The 14,295-nt window shown below is 41.2% G+C and overlaps 1 protein-coding gene across 1 annotated transcript in view; it reads left to right on the forward strand.

The window, feature by feature from the left end:
- The window catches only part of DRG2 (developmentally regulated GTP binding protein 2), a 93,165-nt gene that overhangs the window by 27,875 nt on the left and 50,995 nt on the right, over nt 1-14,295 (forward strand). Inside the window, exons 4-6 of the mRNA XM_085628970.1 lie at nt 2,137-2,197; nt 8,478-8,568; nt 11,676-11,748. Coding sequence (XP_085485096.1) covers nt 2,137-2,197; nt 8,478-8,568; nt 11,676-11,748 — 225 coding nt within the window. The remainder of the gene's footprint in view (nt 1-2,136; nt 2,198-8,477; nt 8,569-11,675; nt 11,749-14,295) is intronic.

Here is a 14,295-nt window from a genome sequence, read left to right on the forward strand (position 1 = left end):
TAAATGTAATTCCAACGTTTCAAATGTTGCAGTTTGCCAATACAGGCCTTTCATCCTGCAACACGACGGGTACATTTAAAACATCCTCAATCTAATGCATTTTGGGTATCTTTTACCCTTCCTCAGGGATACACTGCAAATTTTTAAAAAACAACGTTACATCATGGCACTCGATAACTCAATTCAATGTACAGGTTACTTCACAATGCCTTGGTTTACACTTGCCCCTATTTAAGTGTAAACAAAGGCATTGTGAAGTAACCTGTACATTGAATTGAGTTATCGAGTGCCATGATGTAACGTTGTTTTTTTAAAATTTGCAGTGTATCCCTGAGGAAGGGTAAAAGATACCCGAAATGCATTGGATTGAGGATGTTTTAAATGTACCCATCGTGTTGCAGGATGAAAGGCCTGTATTGGCAAACTGCAACATTTGAAACGTTTGAATTACATTTACCGTCTCACAAGTGATTGTTAAAACGAACTTTAACTTTTCAAAACAATGGATTAATTTGAAAATAAAAAGTTAAAGGAAAATGGATAAGTGTAGTTACCTTTTTGTGAAAGGATTTCGGCTGTGCGTACGAGAAAGGAGCGCCATGTCGCTCCACTCTTGTTTGATACGTCATGTCAATGGTTGAAGGGCAATAACCACATTTACTTGGGCTGCACGCAAAAGGATTGAATAAAAAAGCGACCCCTAAAAAAACTGGATTAAATGGAGTGCATTTCGTCATTTGTGTTTGTAATGCTTACAGTTTGCCTGCCGACATGTTGCACCCATCAAGGATCAGTTAAAGATTCACTATAATCACATGCGAGACATAAGGTCATCTGTTTTTAAGATCAGCAAATTTAAAGGACATGAACGAACAAGAGATACACATGGGAGCTTAAATACCATGACATTGTATTTTTTGGAGGTTTATAAACGCATCGTGCCTAATGTCACATTTAACGTTATATGATACATCTGAGGGAGGGCGGGCATAACATACACAAAAGCTAAGTTAATTTCCATCAACAAAAGTATGATTTAGCAAAATAATAATAAAGCATCAGAAAGAGGCATTCTGAGATGAGTAGTTCGTAAGAAAGCAGGAAGTTAGATGATTGGCGGAATAAGGGGGTGAAGTGTAGGTATACGTAGATAAAAGAGCGAGAGGTAACGTATGGAAGGCAGGAAGGAAGTAAATGTGGCAGGAAGATTTGTAAAAGTAAGTACGGAGAAAACTTTTTTGAGTGTGACGCTACGTTGAGTTAGAACACGACAGGAATAATCTAGTGCTGGTATTAGATGGATAAGTGTTCCGCTGGGCGGGAGAAGTTCGTTGAGCCATAGTTTCTGATGTTTTGCGATTAGTGGGAAAGCGTTAAATAGGGGCAAGTGTAAACCAAGGCATTGTGAAGTAACCTGTACATTGAATTGAGTTATCGAGTGCCATGATGTAACGTTGTTTTTTTAAAATTTGCAGTGTATCCCTGAGGAAGGGTAAAAGATACCCGAAATGCATTGGATTGAGGATGTTTTAAATGTACCCGTCGTGTTGCAGGATGAAAGGCCTGTATTGGCAAACTGCAACATTTGAAACGTTGGAATTACATTTACCGTATCACAAGTGATTGTTAAAACGAACTTTAACTTTTCAAAACAATGGATTAATTTGAAAATAAAAAGTTAAAGGAAAATGGATAAGTGAAGTTACCTTTTTGTCAAAGGATTTCGGCTGTGCGTCCGAGATAGGAGCGCCATGTCGCTCCACTCTTGTTTGAAACATATATTTATATACTGCTAATATTTACCTGTCGGTCTAGTGTTTTGTTATATTTGGCTGCTTAATTTGGTAAAACGTGACCGGCATCAGAGTATGACTGCATGTTTGTGGAAATATACAATTTTATGACTCCTTTTATTCTCAAAACATAAAATAAATACCAAAAAATGGCCCAAAATCAACATGGATAAGTACAGGCGGAATTGTTAAATAAAAAAAAATACCATAAAATCGGGGGCCCTATTCTTGATATGGTGTGCAGATTTTCCAATCCGTGTTGCCAGGTGCTTCAGAGATTGTTATTGGAAAGACCGGTGATAAAGATTTACTAACCCTCTGGATCCTCATCTCTTTATTTCAGTACAAAGGGGCGAATATTCAGCTTCTCGATCTCCCAGGAATCATTGAAGGCGCTTCACAAGGTTAGTTATAGAGTTGTATTTCTCTTTTTTTCAGCTCTGCTGCTACTAAAAATGATAATGGCTGGCACACATGTCCTCAAATATCACCATTTCCGAGCTGTGCCTCTTATAACAGACACAAACACCCGCTTTCCAATTGCCATACTTCTATCCTTTCCATTCACACTCACCACTCCAGTCTTGTTTCTGAGCTAGCCACCCTATGGAAACTGCAGTCGCCAATGATTACCACGTTGTTACCTCAGCCACCAAAATTGCCTCTCCTTATATTCTAAAATGTATGTTCAGCATTCAACACAATTAATTTTTCCAACCTTTTATTTCTTGCCACTCACTGTCTCTGACTTAACCATAAAATAGTTATTTTCTTGCTTCCTAAATCATTCACATTTTTTTTTCACTCCTCGCCACCTACCTCTATACTTCCCCAGCCTGTAAATACCCACCCCCCTTCAGTATATGGTCTCTTCATTTTTCCTATGTGCACTATATCTCTTAATAATATCTACTTTTTTGTTTTTCATATAATTTATATGCTAACCACTAGCTCCTCCTCCATTTGTCTGGTGTTTTGACTTGCTGATTAGCAGACGGCCCATGGTTTTCAGCCAAATTCTGCTAAAAAAAGATTTTATTTTGAGCAGCGAGAGCTGCACTATGAACCTTGTTCTAGCCATTCCACCTTAAGCATTTGAAAAATGGACCCTCTCCTTCACCTGTCTTATCACTCGCCTGCGGTCTTGTCATTAGTACATCCCCTCTTACAGCAGTCTACTATTCATCCTACTCTATGCCTTGTTCTCTGGACATTTTGTTAACTTTACCACATGGATTCTAATTAACCTCTGCTTGCAAGCCCCCACTTCCACCTTCTAACAGGCTGTGTGGCACTCCTTGAAGAACACTGTCCATTATATCCACTAGAGTCTTGTGTTCAGCATGATCCATGGCACAACTCAATGAATTTCTCACACACTTACAATTTAAAATCACATTTGCAATGTGTTATTAGCTACCGTGACCTTCTTTCTACCCTAAATCATCAGCACCAACCCCCCCCCCCCCACCTTTCCATTGGAAACCAGTTGTATGCTGTCATCTCTTTCCTGTATTCAAGACAGCCCTGAATTCCCACGTAATGATTAAGGCGCCCAATTTTTACAGATAAATACAGGCAGAAAAACGTCTACTTTCCTGTCTATTTATTTTTACATATGTATAAATAATGAAAATGGGTTTACTCTTAGACTATTTTCTCTATTATCAGTCATGAGTGCCAAGTCAATAGCTTTGCAGATTGTCGGGTCAGGAAGTTGAAAAAATTAGAAGGATATCCTAATGTAGCTTAAATAACTGCAGCAGTACAGCTGTTTAGACTGTTCTACAATGCAGATGGTTTCAGATGACTGCCTTGTACTGTACATGGCTAAAATCAATTGGACATTCAAACATGAGTAAACATTTTGCGGTTAAATACATCTGGAAATATACCCATTTCAGCTTCATTTTTTGCACCAAACGTAAACTAAACAAGCATTTACAATGCAATGGTCTCGGCATTGTTAAAGTTAGAGCTGTTGGCATTGCTCATGACATTATTCTTGTTTTTGTTTTTAAAACATTTAAAGAAACGGCATTGTTATTTACAATGTTAATAGCGTAATCACTCTCCAATGCGAGACCTATTGCATTTGCACTCACACACAGAGCCCCACACACACAGAGCCCCACACACACAGAGCCACCCACACACACAGAGCAACCCACACACAAATAGAGCCACCAACAGAGCCACCTACACACACAGTTACCCACACACAGACAGAGCCACCACGCATAGAGCCAGACACACAGCCCCACACACACAGCCCCACACACACAGCCCCACACACAGAGCCACATACACAGAGCCACACTCGCAGAGCCACACTCACAGAGCCACACATACACACACACACACACAGTGGCTTCCACAAACCTTCCAGCACCTGTGACGAGATTAGCAATAAATCATCATTTAACAGTGTTTAAGGCACGAGAAACGAAGGAGTTAAATGCCAACATCAGAAGGAAATAAAAATAGAACTTCGCCACTAAAGATAAAGCGTGCAAGAAACCGTGGAAGGTTTCTGCGTTTCAGGCATACACTGGTCATGTCATTGAAGAATGGAACCGCAGCTCACAAACGAGGCAGGGTTGGGAGGAACCAGACTGGAAATGAAATTACTAGCACACTGTAGCAGTGCTGGTGCGCAGTTAGTAACACTGACTAGACACATAGCCGTCACGTACCTATGGATGGTCACACACACACCCCCAGCAGTGTACACAATGTCTGCTTTACAGCCATAGTATGCACGCTGTAGAGATATCCACAAATTACTAGCACTGCTGTCAAAGTAGCGAACACAAACTACTAGTACCACAGCCAGAGCACATGCTGCTAGTCCAGAATCTTCACGAACGTGCGGTTACACTACCGCCGGGGTCAGCACTGCACCCATAGTTCAGTCAGCTGAACTAGGGTTTCGAGGCGCCATTCTGTCTCTGACATAGTCACTGCTCCAGTACTTTGGAAGTATGTCTGTCCCTAATTTACTCTGTCCTCTGCCTTAGGTGCACCGGTTCGGGTAAAGAGTTGTTGTTAGTCGTAAGGCTGCGCACTCAGAAATGTACATGCATGTGTCCGCGTGCAGCCGGCACGTGCACACGCGGGGAGCACCAGCGGGTTCGAATCAGAATCCCAGCGCGTGCAGCAGAGAAGGGGCTTCCATGGTGGGGGCTTGATGTGTGCATGTTGGTTGTTTCCCTACATAGGGTCTATGGCAGGCTTTGACCTGCAGCACGTGTTGTCCTGAGCACTATAGTGCCCGCGCACCAACAACTGAAAACACACACTGGGCAGCGGGTGCTGGAGACTGATTATTAAACATATTTAGTTCAAGTTCTCAGTAAAAGGTGAGCTCTGAACCCTGCTCCGGACTGCCCTCGTGGTCAGTGTGTAACCACCACGTGCTACAGGTACACACCTGTTAGGTAACTACGTGGTGAAAGGAGCCTTTTCACTGCCCAACAGAATAAAAGGTGCCCTCCTTTTATTCCAGCAGCCTAGACCCGGTGGGGGCGTGTTTTTCTTTTTCTCTCCTCTTGCCATTGGCTGGAGGAGAGAAAAACACACCCAGAGAAAACCTCGCAAAAAACACGCCCCCGAATCCGAAAATGACGGGGCTTGTTTTGCGAGACGAACCTCTTCTCCAATGGCTGGCCAGCATTTAAGAGGCCAGCCAATGGAGAAGAGGAGAGAAGAGGGGCGGGTTCAAGCCCCTCTTCTCCAAAACATTAAATCTCGGAGCGAGACTGCGCAAGCGCAGCCTTCGAGCCGAGACCTAAACGTGCATTTGCGTTTCAAAGGTCTGATCCTGCAGCAGCACACTTCCAAAGCCCATACGACAGTAACCCGATTCAAGGCCTCATTCTCCAGATTTTTTTTTTAAATCTCCCACTTTGCTCTTCTGAAATGTTGGCACGTATGCTGAAGGCCAGCAAAGATTTAAACTACCCGCCGTGGAATCGATGCTCCAATCCGTGCAAACCATCCACATACCGACGAGTCAAAGCTCTCTGTGTGCAAAGGCCTAAAACAGTTTAGTAAGGTCGATGTTGCCAGGCATGCAGAAAATGACAGGTACAAGTTGGTCCCAACCATGTAATTTAAAGCCTTTGCACCATATGCAGCTTTAACAAAATCCGCAACCACACACAGCAGCCGCGTTCTGCCCCGTAACTTTCAAGCTATGAGAACATCACTGGCAATCAGCACAGCATGACCACACAAATCCACGGAGAGCCATGGCTCGAGGCATCAGAGACCTAGAAAGACATATCACCACTCAGAGAAAAGGGTGACCACGCACGAACACTGCCGAGCAGAAGCACAAGAGCCCCCTCTGCGAGACTGCACACGAAGACGTTCGACAAGTTTAGGCTTCTAGACAACACACACTGGTGACTGGAAGAGGTAGAGAGAAAGAAGGCGTAATTATTTAGCCCCCAAAAAAACTAAAACAAAAATGAAAACGGTGCACCTTGTTAGGAAAACATAGACGAATTAGCGGACATATATTTTATATCCCGAGTTCAGTTACAAAGAAAATGCTATGTCAAGACTGTCTGCCCATCTGCAGGAATGAATGAAAGAATGAATAGAGCACAACTGTTACCCAAAAAAGAGTCGCACCTGAAGTCAGTTACACTTGGCATGGTGCATCAACTCTTACACTCTGGCAAAGCGATATGCCTTATTTTGCCAAGAAACGTCTTTTGAAATGGATAGAAGGGGCAGGTGAAAGACAGGGGAGCTAAAGAGGGTGCAGGCAAAAGGGGAGGCAACCCGAGAGGCTTGTGGATCACCTCAGACCCAGAAAACAGGCTAGTACCCCATTAGCTGTATGTGGGTCCCTGGGCTACAAGGGCACTGGGGAAAGAGGCCAGTGATAACCCAATCCGCCTCTCAGCCACCCCCACCAGCCCTCGTCCTCCACCTGCAGTGACAGTGGATAAAGGACCGTATTATCCCACTGTACGGGATTTTTTTTTAAAGCAACACTTCCTCCCTCGGGTATTCGACATAAATATTGGTAAGGAAACAAAACCACTATTCTTTACAGCCTTCTAATAGGAGATGGTTGGGGGGGGAGAAAGAGGGCGTGGGGGAGGGACGTTAATTCGGATTCCAGGTATTGGCTGCGATTTCTTCGGTTCTGGTAATTAGAGTTCCACTATATTTCTTTCTTGTAACGATTTTAACCGCAGTAGTAAAAACTAATAATATAAAAAGAAGGGAGGGTGTCCAAATCTAGGGCGACGAATCCTAAAATGGACTCCGTTATTTTCGGTCTCTGCTGGCTTGCAGGGAGCGGGCAGTGGCCCCCTACCATGCCTGCGCGTCATTAGCCTGGATTCCTGGCAGACCCCTTAACATTATAAAAACTGGGTCATCGCCAGAGTCGTGGTGGGGGCTGAGGTCGAAGGAAGTGCCAAGAGAGGGCAGGATTAAAAGATCAACTAAAATGTAGGATTAGATGACAGGAGCCAGAACAAAGCAACAGAAATAAACGAGAATGTGGAACACGAGTCAGAGGATGTGCAACAACACCCCTGTTTGCGCGTGTTTGGTTAAAACGACCCAGGTGACCCGGAAGTGAAAGGCGAACGTAGAGAAAGGTGAAACCAGCGGTCGGCCCGTTTTTTATGGGCCCTTCAGCCAGCCTTGCTGCGCCCGTGAGCCCATAGATGCTGTGCTTGTTGTGGGCTTGGTTTATAAATATATATTTCATGACCCGCTGAGCTTCTCGTTCGCAGAGACGGCGGGCCTTCGGGGCTTCTTCAGACACTAAATTTAGCACAGGCAAAAAAAAAAAGTACAGAAAGATTATTAAAAAAATGCGTCGGACGCCGGGACACTGGGACACCACCGCCTTTCTCCGAGGCGAAGCAGAAATACCTCGGAGAAAGGCAGCGGCGGTTTCGGATTCGGGGGCGTGTTTTTTTTTTCTCTCCTCCTTGCCATTGGCTGGAGGAGAAAATGAGAAAAGTAGCAAAAAACACGCCCCCGAATCCGAAAAGGACGGGGCCTGTTCGGAGAGACAAACCTCTTCTCCAATGGCTGGCCAGCATTCAAGAGGCCAGCCAATGGAGAAGAGGGGCGGGTTCAAGCCCCTCTTCTCCAAGTCATTAAATCTCGGAGCGAGACTGCGCAAGCGCAGCCTTCGAGCCGAGACCTAAAAAGGATTAATACAGATAAAATAAGCTAAAAATAAATATGGATAAATACGGACAGAAATGTCAACAAAATAAATACCAAGAAACCTGTAGCCCTAATAATGATGCTTGAAAAACTATTTGTTGTGTAAAGTATGGTTGTTTAAAGAGGACACTCATTTTAAATAAACTTCAAACAGTAAAATATCCGAAGGATATACAATTTTACAAAAAAGCAGGAATGTTCACCAGTTGAGGCATGTTGCATACAATGTATTAAGTCAGGCTTACTTTCTTCGGTGGCTGTAGCCGTGGCTTGTCCTACAGATGTGAGTTTCATAAGTAGGTACTTGGTACTGAAGGCTATAAGGCTTTTTGAGTTACTCAAATTGAATACATGGTTAGAAACTTTGGCATTTCCTTTCTGTCAGTCTTTGTGATAGACCATTGCTGCTTCTTCAATATGACTGTTGACTATGTCTCCGTGCAGAGTGTCACTGATGCTTATCCTTGTTTACAGGCAAAGGCAGAGGTCGTCAAGTTATAGCTGTGGCTAGAACTGCAGACGTGGTCATCATGATGCTGGATGCCACCAAAGGAGAAGTACAGAGGTCAGTGTCTGAAGAGGATGTGAAGGAGCTGGAACCATTGATTGCATGTGGGATGCTCCTGTGGAGCTTGGGCAAAGACATTAATTGGCATGATGCATCTGGGGCTGCGTGCGCAAAACAGGCTAAGGCATACAGTAAAGTTTGTGGTACAGTATTTGCCAATTCAAGCAATATGTACTGCTCAGGTGGACATTGAAAAGTGACAGACGTCCTTTTTATGGTACAAGAATGGTGTTTACAGTCCAGAGAATCAAGAGCAGTGCTGATTTATTTTAGTTTTAGATAGCAATAATAAGTGGGTGATGTTGCTGCAATTTAAAGTGGGTGATGTTGCTGCAATTTATTATTTTAACAGTAGTAGTACCCAAACATAGCACTCTCTGAAAACATTTATGCCATTGGCACACTGGGTCCAAGTGTGTTAAGGGGAAGCATGCAAGATGTTTTACCGTAGCTGGCCAGGTTTCAAAGGGGAAAAGACGCCACCAGTAAATCATTACTATTCCCGCCATGGCAAAGGATTCCCAATCGGTAATTGTATTTGATCACACAGTTTAGCTTGTCAGTTGCTTATTAAAAAGCATGCCATCAAACCATTACCCATTGATTAGAATGGAAAAAGATACGTTTTTCTGGGCAATGGGTTTGACTTAATCTACATTTGAACTTTAAAATTAATACTGGCTTTTCTTTGATCAGATGTTTCTCAGACCTCTGTTTACAATGAAAAGAAAGGGAACCTTTGCCTTCTATGTGAAAAACATGCTTCCATCACGAGGTGTGATTTTATTTTAACTTTATTCGTATTTATTACTTACAGTGATAGCCATATGTGTTTTTTTTAATGCAATTATTTATTTCAGTCTTGGCATAGCACACCCTGTGCATAAAGCCTGGGTACCAAAGTGTACAACAAGGGTCAAAGGTGTTAGAAAGCAATCTTGTGTGCTACTTGCAAAATTATATTGTGCACTCTGCGCTCTAGAAGAAATTGCAGGCGTTTTAAGGGTGGTGTGTTGTGGGGTGTAACGGCGTCACTGGTAGCTGATGTGAGACTGTTTGCTTTAGGCTGACAGTGTTGTCCTGCACACCGCCAAATGTACCAGTACCCTGAGATGCATGTCCCCGTGGGTAGCAACCCCAAGCAAAACTGTATAGGAATTGCCCCTAATCCCAACCCTCACTTCACGCCAATCAAGTGTATGAGTTGCTTGAGGAAACCCACATTCCTAGATGATCTCCTCAACTGTAGGAAGGGCCTTATAATTTCGGTTGATATCAGGGCAGCTCTCCGATTGCTGTGTAGAAGCAAGGTACCCAGATGCCTTTTTCAATGACATGCAAGTGTACCAGCGAATAGTTTAATGTCTGAAGGGGCCTTTCAATGTGGAAAAAGCCTTTGGCATGCTGGGTTGAGAGTACATATGTGCAGTGTTACGTACCGTCCACTATGGACCAGAGATTATGAATTGGATTTACTCTATGTATGCAGATACGATGGTGCAGATGCACACAGTTGGAGTGATTTTTGTCCCAGTGTAGTGTAAAGTGTGGCACCTCACAGGGGTTCACCCCCACCTCCTTCACCCTTGTTCGTCTTGCATAAGGAGCGGCTGGCTTTTCTGGTTCAGACATTGGGGTTTGGAAGGTGAATCGAAATATGGATGGTCAACACATCATCTCTCCATACGAGTGTGATGTACTACTCTACATCTAGTATTCCATGATGTACCTCTTGCCGCGAGGATGGTTTACTTCTTTTGCCAACTATCTGGACTCCATGTGACCTAGAAGTCATGTTCTTTTCCCATGAGAGTGCCATAAGTTGAAGATGCTCATGGTAAATTGCCTACTGCTTAACAGTGAGCCACATCCACATTTAAATATGTGGGTCTGTGGGTTTACCACTCTGATGCCGATCTTTTTTCTGATCCTATTACTTATTATGCACACAGATCTCCAATTTAGTGTCTGCCTAAATGTCTTAAGGATCCATAGTATTGGTAGGGCAAAATGGACTGACACAAGTGTGCCTTGTCTGACAAGTCTGTTTTAACAGAGTAACCCTGCACAAGTTTGATGTCTTTAGTCAGACTTTTGATGTCCTGGGTTGATAGCGACTGCATAGTACAGTTTGGTTCTGGAACTAGAGACACATGGGACAATGCATACACTGTTAATCCTGGGCATTTGCCAAAGACAATAACTTTACTATACTGGAAGATTCTCGGGATGGGAAGCGTTACTCAGCAAGATGCTTGGTGCGGAGACATGCACATCGAATTTTGGCTGCAAAAGAACAGAATAGAACATAGCATATAACATAAATGTCACATAACACGAGGTTTAAAGTTATTTATTTACTTCTACTATGATTGTTTAACTCATCCCAACTCCTTAGAATTTATGGAGAATGTTGCCCAGATGTAGAATGAAATACACGTGTTTTCACGTGATGTAGGAGTGCTTTATGCAGCTGTCCTGGTCAAGGCTGACAGACAAGGTCTCTGCCCTTTGAGTGCTATTGAATTTGCACCATTTAGAAGTCTTTCTCTTTGATCTACTCTGGCATCCCTGGAACGTGAGACAGGAGTATATATTCATTGACCCAGCATTTCTGTTATCAAAATGTGAGACTGCCATGGTTTGGAAATCTGCTAATGCCTCACAGCCTCAAATTTAATGAGTGAAGTTAGTAGCTGAGCTATGATGAAGTGTACAGCACTTAAGGCCCTCAGTGTCCAGACAGAAGTTGCAGACCTTAAGGACCAGAATTGGTTGTAAGAAGGGACTATATCATTGAGATGATTAAAACACATGCTATCTACTTAGTCTCAAAATTGTTTAAGCGTAGTCTAGTCATCAAAGGTGTGAGTGCAGTGAAGAATAAGCTAACATCATGTTTTTTAGACATTTCATGAATACTTTTATTTTAAGGTTACAGAATCTGTCAGTAGACCCTTTTCCTCCATGGAGCCTTTTCATGATTCAGTGTTAGCGATTGGCCACATCAATTTCACATCTGAACTTTTTCCATTGTGGAGAGAGGCTTTTGCGTCTTTCCTTATATCACATCCTAAGCTCTAATTCACTGTCATTCTCTGCAGGGAGTTACTGGAAAAGGAGTTGGAATCTGTAGGAATTCGGCTGAACAAACCAAAACCGAACATCTATTACAAGGTAAAAATATTGTGTTGGGAACCGTTGAGTGCTAATTGTTTTCTATCTCTCTGAGAATAATTAGGGTTATACTGACTGGTTTAATTGTTGAAAGATAGATTAAAAGTGTTTATATGCCTCTTGTATATTTGTAATAAATATGTAAATATTAAAAAACCTAAAATTTACAAAGTTACATTAAGTTGTTTTTGAAGCGATTGGCTGTAATAATAGAGATAAATAAGAAAAGTTACAATTAAAAATGAATTGATATATGCTGCATCCCCTGAATCTTTTCAGTGGTGATTGCGTTGAAACAATTGGAAGGGACTCAGAGTGTATTGTATTTTTGAACTCCTTTCACTCCTAAATCTTGATCTCTTTTTGATACATATGATATGAGTCTCTCTCGTTCAGGCTTCACAACTCCTTGCATCATATGTATTGAACCATGACAGCCACACCAACTTTAGTAATGTCTGTTCAACAACCACAAAAGGAGAGCACTAGTATAAGGAAATATAGACAAACTCTACAAGGAACTGTCACACTACATAAACCATGTACACACTAAAGTCCACACCTTTGTGAACTAATTTTTATACCGTAGTAATCTGCAGGTCAGAAACAGAGTTTTAAAAAAAACTATTTTGTGAATGTTCTATAAAAATTTCATCATTTATTAATCCACCTTGTATTAGAAACAAATTGCATACATACATACTTTAAAATCCTATAAATCATTATTTTTGGAAAAATATAAAACCATGAAAATAGACATTAAAAACATGTATGTTCCTGCTACAAAAGTCTATCATCCAAAATGATCCAAATGGTATCTTCATACTGGTTTTAGGTCATGAGGCAGTAAGTAGGTTAATAAAAACAGTGTCCCACAAATTGGACTGTAGATGTAGAGAGCCACTTTCTTAAGGACACAGAACTTTTTTTTCAGATAGTAGTTGGAGACATCTAGTATCATCAAGTAATACAATTATATAAACATGCAAATATAAAGAAACATTCATATGACAGTCTATAAACACATATATACAGATTATTATTATTAATGTACAGCTAAATGCTCCTTTTGCTGGTGTTCTCATGTACCGTAAACCAGATCTTAGTTTAACAGACAGGATAACTGATATAAATGAACTGTGAATATGGGTCTTATTTAGAATTTTAATTCGAGCACGAACAGTTCCATAGGAATCGTTGCAAATGGCACATTGTACTCACAAAATAAGAGAAACACATTATAGTTCCTTGCATAAGCAATGAATCTGCAGTTAATCTCACACCAGTGCTGGCAATAGTTTATATTTCACTTGCAGCATAGATGGGATAAATATAAATACATATACACAAACTTTTTTAACTGATGCAAAAATGGACCATTACTCTCTCGTTAATCCTAGCAAATTGCAATTTATCTAGCACTTCACATTGGTAACATAAATAGATATACTTATAATGCAAAGGTTTTTGGATAAAACCATTACTATTAGAAGAGAGAATCTTCAATTAATAGGTCTTCATATAAAACATATAGTTGTTGCAATCTCACATAGTTAAATATTGCAAACCTCTCAGTTGCATCGAAAGTCAACATTCTCTGCAGAGTTGTCGAACAATCCCAGTCAATTTTTCTAAGCTTTCTAATCATTGCGGGGCTCATGCATAACTATCTCATGTTGTCTTTTACCTCAAGTTACTGAAAAATGTCAACAGAAATGTTTACATTTAAAAAATCTCCATCAGAAATTTAACAGAAATTATCCATTATTCTAACCCATATACGTAGGCGTTCATACCTTAAGGTATTTAAGGATGTCTTACAAAAAGGATTTCTTTACCGCTATTAGAAGATGTTATTCAAGCTTTCTTTTGTATTATGAAACTCTTACACTGAAATGAAATAGAATGCTTCCAATAAGATTAGAAGACAAACCCTTGTCAAACTACCGCTCTTTTTGTAGTTGAACAGAATAAGACTCTGCTTGCGGGCAAGATGAACATTCTCCTGGGCGTATGGGGACAGAAAGAAGCTTACATAAAGCAGTATTCTATTTGTAGGGTGGCAGAGCGAGGTACTGCTAATAGATATGTACGCTTATAGAATTGGTAGCCTGCCGTATTGGTTACTTGTTGTTAAAGTCACCTTGTCTCACATGCAATGTTTAATAAACTGTCTACCTGTATTACATGGACAGAGAATTGATGATCTAATAATAATATTTGTTCCACAGTATGGAATGTTAGTTATTTCTTCCTTTCACCTAGCTCCACAAAATAACTGACCAGTGCTACCCCAGTAGCATGGGAAGAACCACAGTCAAAAATTGTTTTTTTTGTACTGGGTAAACTATACTATGTAGTTTGAGAGGCCCTTTCTTTTTCAGTGGTGTGCACGAGTTTCTCTCATGTTCTTGTTTCTGCCTAATGCAGAAAAAGTGGTCTTTCTAACAGCAAAGAAAAATGTGTTTTTAAAATATGTCACTTAGAATTTATCAAATTTCTTAATGTATTGATAATGTGGAAAGGTGAATCACGCAAACTATTTTA

Source organism: Triturus cristatus, chromosome 10 (assembly GCF_964204655.1).
Source record: "Triturus cristatus chromosome 10, aTriCri1.1, whole genome shotgun sequence".
Taxonomy (NCBI): domain Eukaryota; kingdom Metazoa; phylum Chordata; class Amphibia; order Caudata; family Salamandridae; genus Triturus; species Triturus cristatus.